This window comes from Diachasma alloeum, unplaced genomic scaffold (assembly GCF_001412515.2).
Source record: "Diachasma alloeum isolate Michigan unplaced genomic scaffold, Dall2.0 Dall_scaffold_00185, whole genome shotgun sequence".
NCBI classification, from domain to species: Eukaryota; Metazoa; Arthropoda; class Insecta; order Hymenoptera; family Braconidae; genus Diachasma; species Diachasma alloeum.
The window spans coordinates 1,893,276-1,917,139 of NW_021680351.1; the positions used below are offsets into that span (position 1 = coordinate 1,893,276).

A 23,864-nucleotide genomic window follows, 5' to 3' on the forward strand; every position below is an offset into this window, starting at 1 on the left:
CGAGTTACGAACAATATTTTTCATCACAATGTGGCGGAAATTGGACTTTAAAGCACGTGGAGCGTGCCGAAAAGTTCACTTTTCGTCACAGCGTGATGAAAATACTATTTTCGGCCTAATGACGAAATATACTATTATTGTTTGAAACAAGCATTGCCCATTAGAACGCGAGTGGTCGGTGTATGTCTGAAAATCGAGGGTGACCCGCAGCCCTGAAGGAGATCCTCACGGAGAAATGTTGAAAGACGAAAAATTTCTCAAACTCACCGATATCTCGATGAGGTGCATTTAGGTTTCTCGGAGGTCCCGTTGTACCTTCAGAACTGTAACTCGATGCATTTGCACACAAGTACACAATTGTCATAGTTATCACCCAGTGATGCATACAAATACAAATATATTAATTTTGATTTTTACTCCTGAAGGATTGCTCATGAGATTTCGGAAAATTTACGGTTATGCGAATTCCCGATATTATCCGCGATACGGAGTCACGTTTCCAAGTACTCATTTGTTTCGAATATATTCTATTTTTTATTTGAATTTGGAGCTTCATTTGGGGTCTAACTTCTAAATACTCTTAATAGTCTAGAAGAAATAGCGACTTGTGATGGATCATCTCTCTATATTATAAAAATCCAAATCGACTTTTGGTGATAAAAATGTGGTACTTGAAATTAAGACTCCAAAATTAAGAGTCACAAGGGTCAAAATAAGGGTCATGAAGGTCAGAATGAGAGTCACACGGGTTGGATTAAGGGTCGTGATGGATCATCTCTATATTATAAAAATCCAAATCGACTTTTGGTGGTAAAAATGTGGTAATTGAAATTAAGACTCCAAAACTAAGAGTCACAAGGGTCAAAATAAAGGTCATGAAGGTCAGAATGAGGGTCACAAGGGTTGGATTAAGGGTTGCGAGGGTTAGATTAAAGGTCATGAGTCAGAATAAGGGCCATGAGGGTCAGAATAAGGGTCACGAGGGTTGGATTAAGGGTCACGAGGGTCAGAATTAGGGTCACGAGGGTTAGATTAACCCTCGTAACCCTAACCGTCGACTCGTAACCGTCGTGACGGTCATGTGACCGTCAATGACGGGTCATGTGACGCGTTTGCATCTCCATTTCTGTCAGTTCCGTCAGTTCAACGCGTTGAAAACAGCTGCTTTTGTTATCGTTCGAGGCATGGTCTCGCCGAGCGTGTCCAGTACCGAGTATTTCCAGTAAGTTCACTGAGACCAATTAAATAATCCCCAATCCCGAGAAACATCGAACATCCAAAATAAACGACAGTTGAACTTATTCTCCAATATCAATTGGATTTTTTTGCAGAGAAAAAAACAATTGTTTGCTTGGACCTAACCTCACAAGACATTCGTCATGCTGACGAAATTCCTCGGGAACTTAATTATTGTCAATTAACAATTGACATTTTCAACGAGAATTTAATTATCTCCAATTAATTAATGATAATTCATTGAATTCGATGATTTTGTGATCGAATCAACGATCATGATGAGACGTGCGAGAATCAAAGTGACGGCTTCAGTCCCTTTACGACGAAAAGTCATCAAAGTAGAGGAGCCTGAGGTGATTTCCAGGGATCCTGATGGGATCGAAGAGGAATTGACTCCAGAGGTGCCTCGGGATGAGTTGAAACCAGAGATTTTGGTCGAGGAAATAAAAGTGGGAGGGGCTGGGGGGACAATTTCTGGAGGGGCGAAAGCTCCTGTTGAGGATGGGAGCCCTCATCTTCAAGAGAAGGCACCAGAGGTGGAGAGGGATGAGGGTGAGAAGGTCCCCCTTGGAGCTGGGGCAGAGGGACAGAAACCTGGGGAGACTGGGAAGACAGCTTCTGTTGTTGAGGGTTTCCCCAGGAGAGCGAGACTGTTCTCGGAGTCGTCAGACAAGGGTCATCTCTCGGGGAGTGAAGCAGGTGAGATATTTTTTTTCAGCTCAGGAGTGGGAATTTTTTGGGTAATTTCACGGGTAGAGGAATTCGTTTCTTGAGCACGTTTTTTAGGCAGGGAAATTGTCGTTTGAGTCGAATAATTCTCTTCATTTTGGATTTTTCTATTTATTTCTAGGAATCTTTTCGCTGGAAATTAATGAACTCGAGGATTTATTTCGATGGAAATGGTTTAATCACATGAAATACATAAATTAGATGCAAGTATGTGACTGTTAGATTTGAGTGAATAATATTCTTGAGTAAAACGAAGAATTGGTACTCAAAATTAAGACTCCAAAATTAAGGGCGACAAGGGTCAAAAGAAAGGTCACGAGGGTCAAAATAAGGGTCACGAGGATCACAAATGTCAGTTTAAGGGTCCAAATAAGGGCCATGGGGTCAAAAAAGGGTCAAAAGGGTCAAAATAAAGGTCTCTATATATCCCTACATTATAAAAATCCATATCGACTTCTGACGACGAAAATTTTGCACTAAAAATTAATCAAGGGTCACGAGGAGTATAATGAGGGTCAGATTAAGGGTCACAAGGGTCAGAATAAGGACCACGGGGGTCATATGGCGATTGGCGATAAAAAGCTAAATAAAAAATGAATAAAAAAACAGCCAGAAAATAATAGCAATGAAAAATCAGCCAGAATTAGGGGTGGGTGGGGTAAAATGGACACTAAACTTTTTTAAAATTATTCATAACTCAGAAACAAATTTATCAGTTGAGCTCGTCACAAAGGGAAAGAATTGTTCTTTGTATTGGAAAAATCCATTCAATTTTATCAACATTTCAACCCCTCATTAACTTTTCAAAAAAGTCAAAAGTGTCCGTTTTACCCCAACCTCCCCTAATGAATTATTCTTCTTGGATTCCACTTAAAGCAAAATATTAGAGAACTGAACAATCGTCTTAATGTTGCAGCATCTCCAATAAAAGTCCTCCCCAACCGTTCATTCACCCGTCCTACCCCACGTCTCGACGGTTCCACTCGGATCCGCCGTAACAGCATCCAAGGCTCTGGGGCTAGTGCCAGCGAGTCCGAGGACGACTCTCGGCGTCACCCTCCTCCCCCTCACCCGCCACCGTCTTCTCACCCGTCCCAGCCCTCACAGAACTCGTCCCACCCTCCTCCCCCTGCTCAGAACCCCAGTCAAAGCCAAACCCAGAACCCCAAGCAAAAGCGAAAGGTCCTCATCTCGGAATCCGCTAGGAAGCTGGCGGAGTCTCGTCGTGAGTTCTTCCTGAGGCACGAGCACAAGCAGCCGGACAGAACAAAGCTGACGATGTACGATTTGATTTACTACAACCCCGCGACGAACCCCATGAAGAAGACGGCGACTTCTCTAGTTCAAGATGAACCAGAAGAGGTGAATAAATTAATCAAAATCTCTCTACACTGGGGACAAAAATTGTCAATGACAAAGATTTTTTTTGTTGAGAGAAGCATTTATTTTTTTCAAAATCGTTTGTCTCCTGTTGAGTCGATCCCAGGCGAGTCTGATTCGGTTTCAATAGCCAAGTGGTAAAATGGTTTAAGTCGACTCATCTCAGCACATTTGTTTTTCGTAATCACATTTAAATTGCAATTTTTGGTGAAAACGAAATTCTCCCATAAATGTATTATACTTATGCAGTAAAAAAGTACTTCTCCATTTTTTCGATACAACGAATATTTACCGAATTATGATGTTAGGGTGAATCTCCAGTGTTCGAACGAATAAGCACAGTTATTTTTGACGTAGATTTAAAAATATAACCAAGTCGAAAATTGATTTAAAAATAATTATAACTCCCCTGTACATCTCCATAGATAATAGAAAAAAATATTATGAATATTAATTGACGATACAATTAATGATATGAATACAAAAAGCTGAAAATGTGTGAAAACCCAGTAATCGAATTGCGTATTCTGTAATGGGAATACGCTATTGGCGGCGTAACTTCGACATTTTCAATCATCACAATATCATCTGGAAATGTCATAATTTTATTTTTCATGTATAATGCGAGGCATCTCTACCTTCTACTAATTTATTTGATAGATAAAGTACCAATTAGTTTGACTACTGGTCTGGTTCGAACACTGGTTGGTTCACCCTATAATCAATTACCTAGCCAGTAAACCTCCAATTTTTTTTTGTATAACTTCGCAAAAAAAATTTTTGCTTTTTTCTTACGTTTGGGAGATTGTATAGGTACTTCTATAACACACTCAATTTATATCAAAATCTATTTAAAAAAATTTCGAATTAAAATAGCGTGGAATGCCTCATATGCTTACTCTCATATATCACCTCTCATAGGGGAGGTAGGGGCAAAGCGGACCCCCGGGGCAAAGCGGACCCCTTCGAGAAAAAAAAAGTGTGGGGTAAAGTGGACCCTCACATAAATTATTGAATCGAGTCGCCAGAATTATTCTAATACGTTTTATAAAGTGAAATTTACTACCTTGACTAAAAAAATATGCAATGAGGGCAAGTATAAATTTGTGTGAGCTCCTGCGGATCTAATTGTGAACAAGAAATGTGAGTTTTTGATCAACAGCGATTACATTCTATCCAATCGGTAGAACAACATGACAATGACTCCTGACAAACGGAAAATTAAAATAATTTTAAAAAAACAGAGGGTCCACTTTGCCCCAACATTAATTTTTTTTTAAATTTAATGACAGATCTTAATTGCAATTCTAATGAGATTATGATCTCCACGTGAAGTGCATTGACTCATTAGAACTTAAAAAACTAAACGATTCGCTTAGAGGGTCCGCTTTGCCCCTACCTCCCCTATATCACCCAGCTGATTACGTGTGATTTGATGAACTATTCTCTTATGCTTATCTCTTCTGCTTTTCTCTGACTCACTTCATTGCCTGTGTGCTAATGCTACTGTTTTTCCATGCTATTTCTGTGTTTTTATGTCAATGTATCCTCTCTTATTTATAATCTCTCATCTGTACAATTTGTTTAAATTTCTAAACAATAAACTCCTTATCTTATCTTACCTACTCCCAGAGTTTCTGTTTCTGTTATACTTTTGTATCTGCTTTATATTTGCTCTGTGGCATTGCTACTAGTTTTGCCCAACATAATGTGCAGCAATAAAAATCAATCAATCAATCAATCAATCAATCAATCAATCAAGGTGACAGAACCCGAAGAAGAGGAGGACGACTCTGCAATGCCAGTCCCCCAGCTGAAGGTGGGTCCCAACGGTGAGCTCGTGGTGGACGAGCAGTCCCTGGTAATCGAAAACACAGCCCTGAAGAGAGACCGCGAGGCAGTCTCCAAGCGTCGAGTCCTAGTCGACGAGGAGGGTGCGATCGGTGGTTTCTACAAGAAGCGAGTGAAGAGCAGAGATTGGACGCACGTCGAGACCCTCAAGTTCTACAAGGCCCTGAACACAGTGGGAACCGACTTCTCCCTCATGCAGACTGTCTTCCCGAGCCGAACTCGCCACGAGTTGAAGATGAAATACAAGAAGGAGGAGAAGTTGAACAGAGCCCTTGTGGAGAAGGCGCTGGTCTACCACCAGGAGTACGACATCGAGACGCTGAGGAAGGAGCTCGAGAGCTTCGAGAATGTCGAGGAGAAGAGCAAGAAGACGAGAAAGTCGACTGACAGCTATAGAAAGAGAATTGCGAAGAAGAGGAATGTCGCCACTAGTGTGAACATGCTGAGTGAGGACGAGGATGACCCTGGGGACGTTGGGGACGAGCCTGAGGAGACGTCGAAGGACCAGGAAACTGAGGATCGTGAGGGGGAGGGTGTGTCCAGGGTGAAGCGAAAGAGGCCCAGGGGGAAGAAGACGGTTGAGCCTGATCCCTCGGAGGATTCACTCAGTGAAGATGACTTTGAGGTTTACAAGGTGAAGCCCACGAGGTCTGGACGACTTCCCAAGAGGAAGAGGCCGGTGTTCAATGCCACGAATGTTCTCGACGATATCTTCGATGAGGGGGGGGAGCAAGCTGGCGAGGATGAGGGGGAGGAGGAGGCCAGGGGGGTGGAGCTGGGGGAACCTGTGGAGGGGTTGCAGGACGTGGAGCCGGGCTCGCTGGTGATTGTCTCCAAGGAGTCACCCGATGAACCTGGGAAGACCATTGTCCAGGTGTACATGGTGGGGAAGGACCTGAATGGGGGAGAGGAGAAAATGACACCTGTGGACCTCAGCTCGGAATTACTCTCCACTGTTACCAGTGGACTCAACAGTCATGGCGTGTCGCCGATTAAATTTACGTTGAAGTAGGGGGACGGGGAAGTGGTGGGGTTTCTGGGGGAAGAGTCGTTAATTAATTGGTGATAAAACTTAAAAATTGAGTTTTTTTTTATTTTCTGGGAAAACGAACACCTGAAATTTATGGTTGGAACCATGTACTCTTATCCTGATTCAATAAGTCAGTAGCGAGGTGGTAAACTGGTATAAGTCAATTTTTACTATTGGCCAGTTTTCATTAAATATCCGGGAATCTAAGGGAGATGGCAAAATTTTTATTGTAACCTTTTTTGTAGAGCAGAGTGAGAGCTACAACAAATGTAATTACAAAAATTTCGCTGTCTCCCGTAGATTTGGAAATATTCCTCAAAAACTCAAGTGGGAGATGAGTTGACTTAAACCGCTTTACCACTTCGCTACTGAATTTAATAAGTGAAGAGAAATCTACTGGCAAACGATCTGCAGGCCTTTTTGGTTATTAATTCATGTAAATTCGGTATGAAATGCTCACCATTTTGACATTCCTCTGGTAGAACGATCCCTTGCTTTTTTACGTTTAATAATTGTAATTGTATTTTTGTAAACGTTGAGACGATAATTATCTTAGGGTTAAGGAAGAGGCAGTTTTTGTAAGAAATGAAAAATGATGTATCACCAATTTTATTGACGAACATAAATACTTTCTGTTGTTTTCATTCTTGTCTCTTGATTTGAGGGTTTCAACATGAAAATTTTAGAGCGGGGAGTAGTATTGGAAGTTGTTTCGATCGTCTATCTTGTGACCTGAAAAAAGAAAATATCAGTTTTAAGAAATATTTTTAATTCGGTTTTTTAGATGAAATTTTCGACGTTAAATTCCAACAAATGATAATTATTTATTGTACAACCGATTGATTACTGGTCTGGTATATCGTGATGCTCTTGATGAGTAATAATTAACTAGGATTTTTCATTCATCAGATCAAAACTCAAGAGTTTAGGAGTCAAGTGGTGGAAACGTCGAAATTAATTTTACATTCAAATCAGTCTTTCCCAAATATCCCATAATTTACGAGAGATAGAGCCATTTTCATCGGAACTTTTTTTGTAGAGAATTTCACGAGCTACGAAAAAGGTCATTATACAAATTTCGCTATCTCCCCTCAATTCTGTGATATCAGGCAAAAACAAAATTTTTGTTTTTTCGTTTGAATCTTTTTCATTTTCTAAAATACTTATTTCTAGATTTTATTAAGAAACTTTTTTAGCTCGCGAAATTCTGCACAAAAAGTGTCCCCAAGGCTCTCTATCTACCTTCAATATCCAAAATAAAAGTTCAATAAATCCCAAACCAAAAAAACTAGGAGAGAAGGGAGAAAACACCCCACCTGTGACCTCGAGTATCCCGAGAACGGCTGAGTGAATTCTCCCAACTCTCCATTCATTATCAATCCCTTTATCAACCTTCAAAATGAGCCCTGACTCATCCAAATCGCCTCGTCCATTTCCCAAATATTCCCAACGCAGAAAGAAAAACTGAAATTCACCCGGTTCCATGAACCTCTCCGTGATCCTCGCCCCGTAGACATACCACGCGCAGAATATCATGAACACAATGGTCACCAGAACCGACACAAAGACCTTCAGCAGCTGCCACTGGAAGTAGTCGAACGCCAAAAGCTCCGGAAACTGTCTGAAAAAATCGTTGACATCCAGCAGCAATTCACCACTCGGTTTTATCACACTCGTGAGGTCTGGCACTCCAATTGTTTCAACGACAAAATTCACTGTTGCTGATGAGTATCTCTGGAGTACTTCACCCACTTCTGTCACCCAGACATTCGTATTTTGAAAAATATTCTCCATTTCTCTTACTTCATAAATTTTTTTTATTCCATTAATTTTTTTTCATTAATTTGTTTTAGTCCATTCTTTTTTCATTCCATTAATTTAATTTTCATTCAATTTTATCTCGTTTCTTTACTTTATTTTCACTCATTTCCTTGTTTTCATAACGCGCAGGGGCAACAGCTGATTCATGTCTCATGTTGTTGGGGGAGGGGGGGAGATTTCATTGCGTCATTTCACAAAAATGAAATTCCAAGAATTTCTGGGGTTTGAACGTTAGTTTACTATTTTCGTTGAGGCTAGAACGGAATATCTTGAAATAAGTCATGAAATAAGTTGAGGGGAAAGACTTTATTTTTGCGGAAAACAGAAGTTTAGGGGTTTAAAGGTGTTTTTTTTAATTTAAACGGTGATGACGATAACTAGGTTATGTTTACGAGAGTGAGATGTACGTGATGGAGAGTTGACGGGAGTTTGGGGGATTGAAAGTGATTTTGGGGCTGAGGGTGATTACCGGGGGATGAAGATGAAGTGTAATGAGAAGGAATTGATGGATGCGAGCCGAGGGCTGTCGCAGATGGAGGGCAGGTTGCAGCACAAAAGGGCGCATAAATCGGGTGAGATTGGGCTTCTCTCGATTTACGCATGAAATAAGTTGATAATTGAAAGAGCTAGCGCTTTCTCTAAGACATTATTCTATCGGATTTCTGTTGGAGCTCTGTGAGAATTCTCTTGGAGTTTTATCAGAGTTTCATATTAAAAATTGTGTTTTAATATTTTTTGACCCGTCATTCCAAAGGTTTTTGAGGGTCGTTTGACCCCCAAAATTTGACCCTCAACTTTAAATGGCTGCAGGGTGGGTTGAACTTCAGCTCAGAGCGTTCTTAGGGTCGTTTGACCCTCAAAATCATTTGACCCCCGACATCAATTTTTCTTAAAGATCGTGTGACCCTCAATTCAAAACTTTCTTAGAATCGTTTGACTCTCGAAACTATTTGACCCTCAAAATCATTTGACCTTCGATTTCAACCATTCTTAAGGGTCCTTTGACCCCCAAAATTATTTGACCGTCAACTTCAAATGTCCTTAACGGTCGTTTGACCCTCAACTCGAAACATTCTTGGAGTCGTTTGACCCTCGGAACCATTGACCCTCAACTCCAAACGCCCTGAGGATCATTTGACCCTGAAAAGTACCTGAGCCTCTATTTCAAACGTTCTTAAAGGCCGTTTGACCTTCAAAATCATTTGACCCTCAACTCAAAGCGTTTTTAAAGGTCATTTGACCCTCGGAACCATTTGACCCTCAACTCCAAACGCCCTGAGGATCAGTTGACCCTGAAAACTACTTGACCCTCTATTTCAAACGTTCTTAAAGGCCGTTTGACCTTCAAATTCATTTGACCCTCAACTCAAAGCGTTTTTAAGGATCGTTTGACCCTCGGAACCATTTGACCCTGAACTCCAAACGCCCTGAGGATCATTTGACCCTGAAAACTACTTGACCCTCTATTTCAAACGTTCTTAAAGGCCGTTTGACCTTCAAAATCATTTGACCCTCAACTCAAAGCGTTTTTAAAGGTCATTTGACCCTCGGAACCATTTGACCCTCAACTCCAAACGCCCTGAGGATCATTTGACCCTGAAAACTACCTGACCCTCTATTTCAAACGTTCTTAAAGGCCGTTTGACCTTCAAAATCATTTGACCCTCAACTCAAAGCGTTTTTAAGGATCGTTTGACCCTCGGAACCATTTGATCCTGAACTCCAAACGCCCTGAGGATCATTTGACCCTGAAAACTACCTGACCCTCTATTTCAAACGTTCTTAAAGGCCGTTTGACCTTCAAAATCATTTGACCCTCAACTCAAAGCGTTTTTAAAGGTCATTTGACCCTCGGAACCATTTGACCCTCAACTCCAAACGCCCTGAGGATCATTTGACCCTGAAAACTACTTGACCCTCTATTTCAAACGTTCTTAAAGGCCGTTTGACCTTCAAAATCATTTGACCCTCAACTCAAAGCGTTTTTAAAGGTCATTTGACCCTCGGAACCATTTGACCCTCAACTCCAAACGCCCTGAGGATCATTTGACCCTGAAAACTACTTGACCCTCTATTTCAAACGTTCTTAAAGGCCGTTTGACCTTCAAAATCATTTGACCCTCAACTCAAAGCGTTTTTAAAGGTCATTTGACCCTCGGAACCATTTGACCCTCAACTCCAAACGCCCTGAGGATCATTTGACCCTGAAAACTACTTGACCCTCTATTTCAAACGTTCTTAAAGGCCGTTTGACCTTCAAAATCATTTGACCCTCAACTCAAAGCGTTTTTAAAGGTCATTTGACCCTCGGAACCATTTGACCCTCAACTCCAAACGCCCTGAGGATCATTTGACCCTGAAAACTACTTGACCCTCTATTTCAAACGTTCTTAAAGGCCGTTTGACCTTCAAAATCATTTGACCCTCAACTCAAAGCGTTTTTAAGGGTCGTTTGACCCTCGGAACCTTCTGGCCCTCAACTCCAAACGCCCTAAGGATCATTCTGAAGTCGGAACTGCACTAGTAACTCCCCGTTTTTTCTCACTTTCCTTCTCCCCCTTCCCCCTAATAATTCTCAAATTATCTTCCCCAGTCTTCAAAGAGCGTTGGTTCAAGCTCCGCAGCAACCTTCTCTTCTACTTCAATATAACCGACCTGGGTCAGATAGACGACAAGCAGCCAGCAGGAATAATAATCCTCGAGAACTGCAAGATAAATTCAGACGTGATATCTGAGGGTGCCTTCGCCTTCAGCATTGTGTTTCGTGATGAACACGACAAAAGGCACATTTTCACAGCGAGAACAGAGGACCAGGTGAACCAGTGGGTAACAGCCCTGCGCCAGGCCAGCTACGAGTACTGGAGATCACGACTGATAACCCTTCAGGAGAGATTGTCCAGCAGAACTGGCACTGATCCCCTCCTCATGTATCCTAGGAATCATGGGATTGTGAGGGACGAAGCATGGAGTCAAACCTCCAATTTCCGGTCTCACATTCGCGCATTCACCAGCACAGCCCCCACCATCCCCAGCATTGTGACAAAGGAAACTAAAAATCTCATAGAATTATTGTAGTAACCATCAAGTATTTTTCAACGTAAATATATTTATTTTTCTTGGAAATGCTGCATTATTTGACCCTCAAAACCATTTAAACTTAAATTCCAAACGTTCTTAAGGGTCTTTTGACCCTCAAAACCATTTAAACTTCAATTCCAAAGGTTCTTAAGGGTCGTTTGACCCTCAAAACTATTTAAACTTCAATTCCAAACGTTCTTAAGGGTCTTTTGACCCTCAAAACCATTTAAACTTCAATTCCAAACGTTCTTAAGGGTCTTTTGCCCCTCAAAACCATTTAGACTTCAATTCCAAAGGTTCTTAAGGGTCGTTTGACCCTCAAAACCATTTAAACTTAAATTCCAAACGTTCTTAAGGGTCTTTTGACCCTCTAAACCATTTAAACTTCAATTCCAACCGTTCTTAAGGGTATTTTGACCCTCAAAACCATTTAAACTTCAATTCCAAAGGTTCTTAAGGGTCGTTTGACCCTCAAAACCATTTAAACTTCAATTCCAAACGTTCTTAAGGGTCGTTTGACCCTCAAAACCATTTAAACTTCAATTCCAAACGTTCTTAAGGGTCGTTTGACCCTCAAAACCATTTAAACTTAAATTCCAAACGTTCTTAAGGGTCTTGTGACCCTCGAAACCATTTAAACTTCAATTCCAACCGTTCTTAAGGGTCTTTTGATCCTCAAAACCATTTAAACTTCAATTCCAAAGGTTCTTAAGGGTCTTTTGACCCTCAAAACCATTTAAACTTAAATTACAAAGGTTCTTAAGGGTCGTTTGACCCTCAAAACCATTTAAACTTCAATTCCAAAGGTTCTTAAGGGTCTTTTGACCCTCAAAACCATTTAAACTTAAATTACAAAGGTTCTTAAGGGTCGTTTGACCCTCAAAACCATTTAAACTTCAATTCCAAAGGTTCTTAAGGGTCTTTTGACCCTCAAAACCATTTAAACTTCAATTTTAAACGTTCTTAAGGGTCTTTTGACCTTCAAAACCAGTTAAAGTTCAATTCCAAATTTTCTTAAGGGTCGTGTGTTCCCCATAACCATTTAAACTTCAATTCTGAACGTTTTTAAGGGTCTTTTGACCCTCAAAACCATTTAAACTTCAATTCTGAACGTTTTTAAGGGTCGTTTGACCCTCAAAACCATTTAAACTTCAATTCCAAACATTCTCAAGGGCCATTTTACCTTGAAAATCACTTGAACCTCAACTCCAAAAGTTCTAGATAGAATTGTTACAATAATAATGAAGTATTTTTCAACCTAAATATATTTATTTTTCTTGGCAATGCTGCATCACTTTTTCTACTGTGAATTCATTGTTTTTCAAGAATTGTGCGGATTTACATGATTCATAACTAATTTACATACATTTCGCATTTTTTTTCGGTTATTTTTGAAAGATTTCTTTAGCTCGTAGGGAAATGGTAAAGGGGAAGGGACTGGGGGACATTTTTGTAGGCAATTTAATAGTGACAAAAATGTAAATAAAAAAATGGGAAGTTCCTTCATAAATATCGTGATTTTTCAAATCTTCAGGTCTGAATTTTTCATTCAATCTTCATTGTTTATTTTGTAATTATTTTGGAATCTACTCAGTTTAGGAGAAAATATCAAGAGATTTGTTTTAAAGAACTCAATTCTCTATAAAAAAAAAACCTCTTGATGTTTTTTTTTTCAATTTATCATTTTTTGTCATATATATTGACAAAAAATTCTTAAAATGCATTCTGGTTTTTTACTATTCCCATCTTCGCAGGTTGTTTCGTAAATATTTAGACACCTCATAGGTTCAGGCGAAAATGTTTTTTATAATTTTTTAATCTGAAACTCGCCCTGGGAATGCATTGAATTTAGTCATTCATCTTTACCATTGCACTACAGGTTTTACCTAATGACAAAGCAAAGAACAATTCACTGGTTTTTTCCTAAAGACAATTCCCTACTACCCCAATTCCAATGATTTCCCCTACCTAATAAAATCGTAGAATGTAAATTCATCAAAACAAAATACTTTAACTTACAAAAATTATCAGTGATCGTATCCTGAATCAAAATAAACTCAATTAAATTCATGGATCACTGGATAGCTGTACCCTAAACGAGGTAAAATTGATAGAAAAAGAATAATAATACTTATAATTAATTAATTCGTTAAATAATTACAAATAATTACAAATCACTCGGGAGGGAAGTGGTGGAACGTGATGTACTTGTAGATCACTAGTGCATTTTTCAAAAAATGTCTGGGCATTTTTTAAACATTCGTAGATGCTATTCACTCATTGTCGACTTGAAATGAATGAAATATGAGGAAAAACGACTAGAGCATTTCAGGAAACGTTCTTTGGTTTTAGTTGGGGATTAAATGATCCTTTCCGATCGTTCTGGTCTGACCCGTTTGACCCTCAAGATGGTTTGACCTTCGAGTCCAAACGTCCTTAAAAGGCTTTTGACCCTCAAAATCACTTCAGCCTCAACTTCAAACGTGTTTAAAGATCGTTTGACCCTCAAGACAATTAAATCCTGAAATTCAAATGTCCTTATGGGTCGTTTGACCCTCAACTTCAAAAGTACTAAACCCGCAAGACCATTTGACCCCCTCAACCGACCTTCAACTCAAAAAACTACACAGAACAGTCGTTTTTCCTGGCATTTCAAACCTCAAGAGACTTTTCAGACTTCGTGACCATTTCAAGCACTTCCTCCAGACCCTCCCTCACCCCTCAAATCTCATCCCGCTGCCTCTGGGCCCCCTCCCCCCCATAGAACCCCTTCAAATTCGGCTTGAGCACCGAGAACATCTTGTCCGTCGCCATTGGATGCATGCTCTTCTGCAATTCCGTGAGTGACTCCTCAGTCTGCTTGAGTAGTTGCGCAGCAGTCTGTAGAATTCTCTGCCACCTCCTCATCTCCACATTATGCAGGCTCTCCTGCTGCTGGAGAAGATGCACCCAGTCCTCCTCGGTCTTGGGGGTGTTTCTCAACACATGAAGATCCATCACAGTATAAGCAGCTGCATCCTCAAGCCCCCACAATTTGTAATAAAGCAGTCCATTGATGATCATCAGACACAGAACAGCAATCAACAGGATCCAGTTAATGATGGAGATGGGCTCCTCTCGTGGCTTGATGATCCCAGAATTCAGGGGTAATTCCGTAACTGCAGATGCCAGATTGAGGGGCAGAAGGTCTGGTGGATGTGCCTGAAGGGCATTGTTAGCAGCCGCAGCTCGTCGTCTCCTTTTGGTTTTCCTCTTTATTCCACTCCCAGCTGAAGTCTCCTCGCACTCGACGCTCAACGCCTTCACCAGACTGCTGAAATACTCCTCCAACCTGTGGGAATTTCAATCGAAATTCAATTGCACGATGTTTAAACTGAAGGAGATTTTTCGAGAATGAAGTGTGTCCGAAATTTATGATTAAGTATTCGGGATTGTTTGACCCTCAAGACCCTTTGACCTTCAGGTCTGAAGGTTTTTAAGGGTCGTTTGACCCTCAGAATTACGTGACCTACAACTTGAAAACTTTTTGAGGGTAGTTTGGCCTTGAAAATGACTTGACCCTCAACTCCAAACGTTCTTAAGGATTAGTTGACCATCAAGGACATGCGAACTTCAGGTCTAAAGGGCTTTAAGGGTTATTTGACCCTCATAATTACGTGACCTACAACGTTAAACGTTTTCGAGGGTAGTTTGGCCTTGACAATGACTTAACCCTCAACTCCAAACGTTCTTAAGGATGAGTTGACCCTCAAGAACATGCGAACTACAGGTCTAAAGGGCTTTAAGGGTCATTTGACCCTCATAATTACGTGACCCACAATTTTAAACGTTTCTGAGGATAGTTTAACCTTGAAAATGACTTCACCAGACTGCTGAAATACTCCTCCAACCTGTGGGAATTTCAATCGAAATTCAATTGCACGATGTTTAAACTGAAGGAGATTTTTCGAGAATGAAGTGTGTCCGAAATTTATGATTGAGTATTCGGGATCGTTTGACCCTCAAGACCCTTTGACCTTCAGGTCTGAAGGTTTTTAAGGGTCGTTTGACCCTCAGAATTACGTGACCTTCAACTTGAAAACTTTTTGAGGGTAGTTTGGCCTTAACAATGACTTGACCCTCAACTCCAGACGTTCTTAAGGATTAGTTGACCCTCAAGAACATGCGAACTTCAGGTCTAAAGGGCTTTAAGGGTCATTTGACCCTCATAATTACGTGACCTACAACGTTAAACGTTTTCGAGGGTAGTTTGGCCTTGACAATGACTTAACCCTCAACTCCAAACGTTCTTAAGGATTAGTTGACCCTCAAGAACATGCGAACTACAGGTCTAAAGGGCTTTAAGGGTCATTTGACCCTCATAATTATGTGACCCACAATTTTCAACGTTTCTGAGGGTAGTTTGACCTTGAAAATGACTTGACCCTCAACTCCAAACGTTTTTAAGGATTAGTTAACCCTCAAGAAAGTGACCTTCATTTGACGATCTACAAGACTTTAAGGGTCATTTGACCGTCAGAATTACTTGACCCACAATTTTAAAAGTTTTTGAGGGTAGTTTGGCCTTGAAAATTACTTAATCCTGAAGTCCATTCATTAATGGACTTCAGGATTAAGTAATGTTCTTGAGGGTCATTTCACCCTTAAAATCACTTGACCTTCAATTCCAATCGTCCTCAAAGGTTGTTTCACCCCTAAAACTTTAACCTTCAACTTCAAATGCCATTAAGGATCATTTGACCCTCAACGCCATAAAGTTTAAACTGTATTTGACCCTGAAAATCACTTGACCCTTCAAACATTCCCCTCAGAGTTTAAACTGTATTTTGACCCTGAAAATCAATGACCCTTGGGAACTCCAAACATTCCCAAGGGTCATTGACCCTCAACGAAAAAAATGTTGTTTTTCCTGATATTTCCAACTTCAAGGGACCTTTTTACCCCCAAAAACTCCCTTTGAACTGTCCCCCGAAAATCCAAATTTATAAAAATACACAAATGCAGTGAAAAAGAGCCTGAAAAAAATTCATTTCAAACCCTGCCCAGCAGTTCTTCTCGATGAGTCCCCTCATCACCGCCCACACGTGCTTCTTGAATTTAATCTGTGAAAATATCTGGAGGCTCGTTTCGCATTCGGACACGTATGCAATGCAGAAGTGAGTGAAGACACTGAAGGAGTCTGCATAGGGTATCCCTGCGTTGTTCGTCTCCACGTCGATGCAGTAACGGTGACCTGGACGACTGCAGGGCAGCATAATCTGGGTCTCGGTGACCTGTGACTTCCTGGGGCCAACTGGCTGGGTCAGAGAGACTGTCAGGGAGACTGTTCGCATTTTCTTGTTGGTCTCGGAGTGTTGGGTCCACTCGGACTGAATGAGATCGGTGGTTTTTCGGGCGGTGTGGAAGTCCAGGAAGAACTTGGAGGTCGTGAAGAGGAGGGTGAATAGCTGGTCAATGTGGATAGGGAGGGTTGTGTTTATTATTGTTCGGCCATCGTGGGTCGAGGTGCAGGCGGAGGTGGGACAGAGACCTAGGCGGAGATTTTGCTTTTCTACGTCACTCTCGGTCGTGTCACTCTGATCTGTTGCTTCATGGTTCAGATCGGTGGGGGGAAAGGATGGGGAAGTTCCGGGGAGGGAGGGGGAGGTCGGCTGATCGGGGCTGGGGGGGTCAGGCTGGAAATAAAGAGGAGTGGTTAGATTCAGGCGCATTGTGTTGGAATTCATGCCTGAATACAAAAATTAATTTCTTAGTTTAGTTAAACATTTTCTCTTTTCCACCCAAACACTCAGGGTGACATTTATGGCTTTTCTTAGAAAATAGAGACGTGAAGAAAAACAGTCCTCATGGTGAGTCACAAAGGAGAGGCTGAAGAAAATTGAAACAAGGGCCTTTTGTCAAATGGGTCCAGAGAGTGAAAACTCTCATGACTTTTAGTTAGTCGTCCTAGAGACTTCGTTGGAGAAAGATATACCTTCTGCGTGCGATCATTAAAGAGTTTTACTTTGAAGAATAAAACTAATGTGTTTTTATTGAGTATTCCTACACATAATCCAATACATTGTTTTGGCGTTGTTTTAAATTGAGGTTCGCAAGGGCCTTGAGGGTCAAATGGCCCTTAATGCCATTTGGGTCACAAGGGGAAAGGACCCCTGGGGACGGATGGAGTTGAGGATCGAATTACAGTTTGATTGCTCTACTTCGTTCGACCCTTAATAGCATTCGTTCCCCAACTTCAGACGTTCTTAAGGGTCGTTTGACCTGCAAGATTACTTGACCCTTTTCCCCAAAGGCTTTCAGGGGTCATTTGGCCCTGAAAGTCAATTGACCCTTGACTTTTTGAAAATTAATTAAAAACCTACTCCAAGGGTGCTTGAGGGTCACTTGACCCTCAACTTTAAACATGTTTGGGGGTCGTTTGACCTGGAAAATCACATGACTCTCAACTCCAAAATTAAGTCAATTGACCCTTAACTTCAAGCGTTTTGAGGGTCATTTTACCCTCAAAATCACTTGACCTCAATTCGAAATGTCCTTAAAGGTCGTTTGACCTTTAAGACCATTTAACCTTTCAACTCCAAACGTCCTTAAGGGTCGTTTGACCCTCAAAATTAGTGGTTACAAGCGAGTTTTTTTCTAATGTAAATTTGGCCATGAATTTCGGTGAAATAAATTTACATTCAGACATAAATTCAGGTTCAGAAAAATTTAACATCAAAAATTATTGGCCACAATCAATAGAAAGCGATACTGATGAATTTTCTCTATCTAATCAAATTGATTAGATTAAATAACGTAGGGGGTAAGATATAATTCACTTTCTACTGTAGGAACAAATATTTGGAAGTTTATGAAATACTGAAAATTGAATTACCTCCGAGAATGACTCCATTGATAATCTAGACGGAATTTTCTCCTCTTCCTGCGCTGAAGGGGATATATAATCCTCATCGTCCGATGTCAAGCCCAATTCCTCTCCGTAGCAAGTATGGACTAGCTGCCACATCTCAGTATTGCTCATGGGCTAAAATTGAAACAATAATTAACGACCCTGATTGCGAAACCCAATTAGCATTGAACATTTAAATGTCAGAGTGATAAAACGCTTGAAGATCAGATAATCACTTCCGCAATTTCCGTTTTATCTCCAGACGAATTCGTTTTACGAGAAAATGTCTCAAGCGTTTTTTGTGGAGAATCAAATTTCCTACAAAAAAGATCTATATTATCCCCTGGGCTATTCTACACGGCCAACTTAGATGTTTTTAAGGCATAAATTACTTGGAAAGCGGGATGCTACACTGAGAAAACAATTTATTCCTTCCAAGAAAATGTTATTGGTGATATCTTTTTCATACTCTTAGTAGAAGAAAATATCTCTTGGAACGTATTTCTCCAGGCCAGTCATTTCCAGGTGCTCCGAAATCAGTTCCAAGCGTGAGAATTATGGTGATCTATAAGAATATTCTTCTACATATGACCTCGAAGAAACTCCAATAATAATTATTAACATTTGGAATTATTCCAATTTTCTTTACCTGAGAAAATCGCCAATTTGTAAAATCCGGAAGATATCGGAGAACATTTTGTCAAGGTCATATGTAGCATAATAATCAGATTGTTCAATATCACTGTAATTTTTGAGGATAGACTTGGACTCTCTGAAAATGACTGCCCTGGAAAAATTCGTTCTGAAAAAATATTATCTTCTGACGAGAATATCAATCCTTGGCAGGAATAATTTTTTCTCTCAGTGTATACGCTATCCATCGGCGTTCCGGACCTCTATATGAGGGAAATAATTGAATAGTTATCAATGCAAAAAAGATCCTGCAAAAAAGATCTTTTGACATTTTCCCCGCGGATCAGTCTTTACGAAAAAATTTCCTGGTTAAAGAGCCGTGAAAAAATAAAAAAAACGTCACAGAAGGGGTCTCGTCAAACGGAACATTTCTCTGTTAATTCATCATAATCTAGTGATTAAAATTGGTGAATGGTTACCTGACCAATTAAAGCGTTCTGCCAAATTTTGAATAGCATCATGTAACTCTTATCCCTGGCGCCAAACGTAGTCAAGAAAAATTTATCAGTTTCTGTACATATTGATATTGCATTTGGTATAACGAGAGCTGTCTTTTCTTTGGTAATTGAGGCAACGTCTTTCCACCTCAGGGAGACGATAGTCTCCCATGTGAATATATTAGCGTAGAAGCATACGTAGTTTTGAGAGACATATAAGCGGCCGTGAACCAGTATTTCTCTTTGTAAGGCACAGGAATAATCTGAAAATTAAAAATTTTGGAACCATTTTATTGTATTATTCTGTTGCGCAGAATTTTTCTACTCAATAATATCACAAAATAATATAATAATGTCATAAAATACAGAATAAGAAAAAAGGAATTTTCTTCTTTCAATTTTTTTTAATTTTAATTTTTTTTATAGGGGAGGCTGGGGTAAAATGGACACTTTTGACTTTTTTAAAAATGTTAATGAGGGGTTGAAATGTTGATGAAATTTTGTAATTTTTTTTTTCAATACAAACAACAATTCATTTTCTTTGTGATGAGCTTAAACTGATCTCAATTAATAAATTTGTTTCTGAGTTATGAATAATGTTAAAAAAGTCAAAAGTGTCCATTTTACCCCACCCTCCCCTATGACAAAAATTAAATTCTACACAAGAAATAAGCTTGAGATATTCATTGAAAACTGGCCAACAGTGGAAATCGAGTTGAACGGTTTTACCGCTTCGCTGCTGAATTCTCTCGTTAATTCCGTCATTTTCATTTTTTAAATTTCTGGCTTATGACTTTACTGACCTACTACGAGTCGTTCATCGTCTGGAACGTCTTTGAAGATCCTTTTGAAGTCCTCAGATCGAGATTTGTACGTTGGATAGAGGACGTTGTACCAGGATGACTTTTTCTTCGAACGCTCGCTCTTGCGGACGTCGTTGGAGGGGCGAATGTGCTCGGTGGAGTCCGACGAACCCTTTGCAGTCTCCTTGATAAGTTTCAATAATTTTCTCAGAAAGATTATTCCAGGGAAGGAATGTAAAATCTCATTTTAACGGGAAATGAGACAAAACATTCATTCAATTTTTAGTTTTCTGTGGATATCTCGGGGTTGAAGGGAAATAGCAAAAATCGAGTGGAAACTTTTTTGTGGAAAATTATCTCAGCTTCAAAAAATGTCTCATAAAACATTTTGATATCTCTTCACGATTCCGAGATATTTTTCAAAAACTGGCATTCAAAGTTCAACTTCGAAAAAAAATTCTTCATCAATCTTAATTCCTTAATTATCTCGTTAATGAGTGATGTTGGGAGAAAATTTTATAAGACAAGTTCTGTTGGAAATTTGATTCTCTACAAAAAATGTCCTGAGACATATTCTCCTAAAGGCTCCTGTTACCGAGATAATCCCCCCCAAAGGGCAACGAAAAGAGGGCAAATGTCTCACCGTGGACTGGTCGTCAGTCTTCGTCGAGCTATCGGTGGGTTCATTGCTCCCAGACTTTCCACTGTTCGAGCCTTGACTCTTCCACGGGAATTTCTTGCTCTTCGTGTTTTTGGGACTGGGCTGTGGCGATGCACTGGGACTTGGCACGTGATTTCTCTCGTGATCACTGCTGCCTCTCCCGAGATTGTCATGACGACTGTCGTCCTCATTTCCGTGATCGCTCTGGGATTTTGATGATGAAACACTGCCCATGGAGGATGAGTTGATCGAGCTCAATACCTCGTGGCTCGAGACCAACAGATTCTCGACAGATTTGTTCCTACCCCAGTGGAAATTTCATTTTTCATGACAGAAGACATTTTTTATCAGAAATTTTCTCCTTCGTAAAAAATCTTTTTTGCCATTTTTCCCCAGAATCACTCACTCCTGAGATAATTGCCAAATTGCCAGAAGTCAGATCCATTTCATTCGAGCATTTTCGAAAGAGTCTGATTAACATTAGATCATCTAGATACTGACTGATTTTAATAGAGAAAGTTGAAAAAATATTTTCTGGAGAAAACAAAATTTCTGGCAAAAAATATCTTCCAAAATTATTTCCTCAAATTCTTTGTCTCCGATAAAAAAAAGCCAAAAATCCCCATCCCCCGATGTTTCAAGAATTCGTAAATAAGTCCCACGAAAAACCTTTTTTGCCATTTTCCCCTAGAATCCCTCATCCCTGAGATAATTCCCAAATTGCCAGAAGAAGTCAGATCCATTTCATTCGAGCATTTTCGAAAGAGTCTGATTAACATTAGATCATCTAGATACTGACTGATTTTAATAGAGAAAGTTGAAAAAATATTTTCTGGAGAAAACAAAATTTCTGGCAAAAAATATCTTCCAAAATTATTTCCTCAAATCCTTTGTCTTCGATAAAAAAAAGCCAAAAATCCCCATCTCCCGATGTTTCAAGAATTCGTAAATAAGTCCCACGAAAAACCTTTTTTGCCATTTTCCCCTAGAATCCCTCATCCCTGAGATAATTCCCAAATTGCCAGAAGAAGTCAGATCCATTTCATTCGAGCATTTTCGAAAGAGTCTGATTAACATTAGATCATCTAGATACTGACTGATTTTAATAGAGAAAGTTGAAAAAATATTTTCTGGAGAAAACAAAATTTCTGGCAAAAAATATCTTCCAAAATTATTTCCTCAAATCCTTTGTCTCCGATAAAAAAAAGCCAAAAATCCCCATCCCCCGATGTTTCAAGAATTCGTAAATAAGTCCCACGAAAAACCTTTTTCGCCATTTTCCCCTAGAATCCCTCATCCCTGAGATAATTCCCAAATTGCCAGAAGAAGTCAGATCCATTTCATTTAAGAATTTTCAAAAGAGCCAAAACATTGAATCATCTCGATACCGAACAAATTTTTTAGTAGCTTTTTAATAGATTTTAGAGATTTTAAATTGAAAAAGTTGAAAGATATTTTCTGAATAAAACAAAATTTAAAAAAAAACAGAAAATATCTTCAAAATTGATTTCCTGAGTCTTGGCCCCGATAAAAAAAATCGAAAATCCTCATCCCCCTCTCCCTTCCCTCGACCGCCTAATTAATCACTCAAAAGGAATCATCCCCACCATCGAATCCTCCCTCTCTCTAAAAAACAACAGAATTACTCATTCTAATGACGACAAAACACCCGAACAACTTGACAACAACAATCTCCTCCCAACATTTCCCTGAAATTCCTCCCTCTCCGTCCCTGCTCCCCCCCAACAATACTCCAAATATCGTGGACCCCTAGAGCCCCCCAAAAAACAATGATGAAACCCCCGAAATCACTCACATATTCGATATCGGATGATCCGCAAGCGTCTCCTTCTCGCAGTACATGTCCCCTCGCCAGGAACCGCGTTGAAACCTCTCTTCACTCCTCCAGAATCATCACCACAGGCGACCACTTCGCCTACATAATTAAAACCCCAATTAATTTTTCCAATTAACCACTTGATAACCCGTCACTTGCAACGCAACTGGAGTTGATAACCATTACAACCGAACAGGAACTGAGGAGAGCAGGCCAATGACGCAAGGATCGAACGTTTATTGTCTCGATTGTTTTCGTCCACGGGAATATCGATATTCGGGAGCCAATGGGCGGCCTGGAGCGCCTGACAGTCCGCTCTGAATTTAGAGATGCAAAATAACCGTCATTTTTAGATCGCGTCATATGACCAAAAATGACGGTCATGTGACGGTCAGTGACGCTGAAATTTTCCAACTACAAATGATTGTCACAAATCATTTGTAGCCAAATTGTTGTCAAACCATCTATATAGTTGCTTAATGACGGTCATAACTAATTTCCAATTTGTGACGGTCATGAATAAAATAAAATAGTTTCATCTATATGGATGGAAAAAAAACGTGATTTCCATTTCAAAATGCGGATTAGGCCGATACAAAAGGAATTCAACTGAAAATTGACCGAGAAAAAAATAAAGTTTCATCTATATAGATGAAAAATGACCGTCATTTTTTCTTGACAAGTTGCGGCGGTCACGGAAGGGGGAGGGGGAATTGTGACAGCCGTCATATGACAGGTCATGTGACCATCATATGACGGGTCATGTGACCGTCATATGACAGGTCATGTGACCGTCATATGACGGGTCATGTGACCGTCATATGACAGGTCATGTGACCGTTATATGACGGGTCATGTGACGCATTTGCATCTCTATCTCTGATTGGTGGAGGAGTCGTTGGAAACGCACCTGACGAGGTGTTGTGGATAACTGCATGGGGGCTGGATTTTATGGCGGTTTTTACTAGGGATGCGCGATATTTTAAAAAACATCGATTATCGAAGAATTGATGTTTTTCAAAAACATCGATGTTGTGAAACGATTCATCAGGAAAAAACATCGATTATCGAAGAATTGATGTTTTTCAAAAACATCGATGTTGTGAAACGATTCATCAGGAAAAAACATCGATTATTTAAAAAATCGATGGGTTTCTCATTACACAGGGGAAACAACAATTTTTTTTAATAATTTTTTTTTCTTCTCGAGGGACTTACGTTTCAATGATCAGTACTGCTGGAGAATTAAATTTTGAATCTCGAAACAGGGTTTTTGATTAATTGAAGAAAATATATTGAATATTTTCCGTTAGCTGCAATAATTGTTAAAAATTGATTTTTTTTTTTCATTTAAAAAACCAATAAACGACTGGACTTGTTCACTAATCATTTATAACACACATACTGTAGAAAATAATT

At 39.9% G+C, this 23,864-nt stretch overlaps 4 protein-coding genes across 6 annotated transcripts; 2 read left to right on the forward strand and 2 right to left on the reverse strand.

The window, feature by feature from the left end:
- Positions 1–1,137: 1,137 nt before the first annotated feature.
- LOC107048044 (transcription factor TFIIIB component B'' homolog) lies at positions 1,138–6,450 on the forward strand. Its single transcript, XM_015271000.1, has 4 exons — positions 1,138–1,222; positions 1,332–1,935; positions 2,882–3,327; positions 5,108–6,450. Exons 2-4 carry the CDS (start codon positions 1,512–1,514, stop codon positions 6,206–6,208), a joined length of 1,971 nt encoding a protein of 656 aa, XP_015126486.1. The 5' UTR covers positions 1,138–1,222; positions 1,332–1,511; the 3' UTR covers positions 6,209–6,450.
- Positions 6,451–6,816: 366 nt separating this feature from the next.
- Positions 6,817–8,073, reverse strand: LOC107048124. Its single transcript, XM_015271134.1, has 2 exons — positions 7,702–8,073; positions 6,817–6,958 (listed from the first exon to the last, which is right to left on the reverse strand). The coding sequence occupies exons 1-2, from the start codon at positions 8,018–8,020 to the stop codon at positions 6,909–6,911; spliced, it is 369 nt and encodes a 122-aa protein (XP_015126620.1). The 5' UTR covers positions 8,021–8,073; the 3' UTR covers positions 6,817–6,908.
- A 116-nt stretch (positions 8,074–8,189) lies between these two features.
- On the forward strand, positions 8,190–11,170 carry LOC107048123 (pleckstrin homology domain-containing family J member 1). Its single transcript, XM_015271133.2, has 2 exons — positions 8,190–8,619; positions 10,641–11,170. Exons 1-2 carry the CDS (start codon positions 8,523–8,525, stop codon positions 11,120–11,122), a joined length of 579 nt encoding a protein of 192 aa, XP_015126619.1. The 5' UTR covers positions 8,190–8,522; the 3' UTR covers positions 11,123–11,170.
- A 1,602-nt stretch (positions 11,171–12,772) lies between these two features.
- Positions 12,773–22,653, reverse strand: LOC107048125 (protein Aster-B). 3 transcript variants are annotated; one of them, XM_015271136.1, is made up of 7 exons: positions 22,425–22,653; positions 20,591–20,909; positions 19,948–20,128; positions 19,127–19,407; positions 18,000–18,149; positions 16,163–16,800; positions 12,773–14,456 (listed from the first exon to the last, which is right to left on the reverse strand). In XM_015271136.1, the coding sequence occupies exons 1-7, from the start codon at positions 22,469–22,471 to the stop codon at positions 13,847–13,849; spliced, it is 2,226 nt and encodes a 741-aa protein (XP_015126622.1). In that variant the 5' UTR covers positions 22,472–22,653; the 3' UTR covers positions 12,773–13,846. The 3 variants fall into 3 exon arrangements, with proteins under 3 accessions (XP_015126622.1, XP_015126621.1, XP_015126623.1); XM_015271135.1 differs by having other exon boundaries at positions 19,948–20,131; XM_015271137.1 differs by lacking the exon at positions 22,425–22,653 and adding an exon at positions 22,255–22,297 and having other exon boundaries at positions 19,948–20,131.
- Positions 22,654–23,864: the final 1,211 nt, after the last annotated feature.

Excerpts from the sequence above, each read along its gene's own strand:
- LOC107048123 (XM_015271133.2), top strand. The coding sequence starts at position 8,523 with ATGAAGATGAAGTGTAATGAGAAGGAATTGATGGATGCGAGCCGAGGG. Across the intron at positions 8,620-10,640 it reads CAAAAGGGCGCATAAATCGG|TCTTCAAAGAGCGTTGGTTC; the intron begins GTGAGATTGGGC and ends TATCTTCCCCAG.
- LOC107048125 (XM_015271135.1), bottom strand. The coding sequence starts at position 22,471 with ATGTACTGCGAGAAGGAGACGCTTGCGGATCATCCGATATCGAATAT. Across the intron at positions 20,132-20,590 it reads AGACTGACGACCAGTCCACG|GAGACTGCAAAGGGTTCGTC; the intron begins GTGAGACATTTG and ends AAACTTATCAAG. Across the intron at positions 16,801-17,999 it reads CAATGGAGTCATTCTCGGAG|CCTGACCCCCCCAGCCCCGA; the intron begins GTAATTCAATTT and ends CTTTATTTCCAG.
- LOC107048044 (XM_015271000.1), top strand. The coding sequence starts at position 1,512 with ATGATGAGACGTGCGAGAATCAAAGTGACGGCTTCAGTCCCTTTACGA. Across the intron at positions 1,936-2,881 it reads TCTCTCGGGGAGTGAAGCAG|CATCTCCAATAAAAGTCCTC; the intron begins GTGAGATATTTT and ends TTAATGTTGCAG. Across the intron at positions 3,328-5,107 it reads TTCAAGATGAACCAGAAGAG|GTGACAGAACCCGAAGAAGA; the intron begins GTGAATAAATTA and ends CAATCAATCAAG.
- LOC107048124 (XM_015271134.1), bottom strand. The coding sequence starts at position 8,020 with ATGGAGAATATTTTTCAAAATACGAATGTCTGGGTGACAGAAGTGGGT. Across the intron at positions 6,959-7,701 it reads GGAGAGGTTCATGGAACCGG|GTCACAAGATAGACGATCGA; the intron begins GTGAATTTCAGT and ends TTCTTTTTTCAG.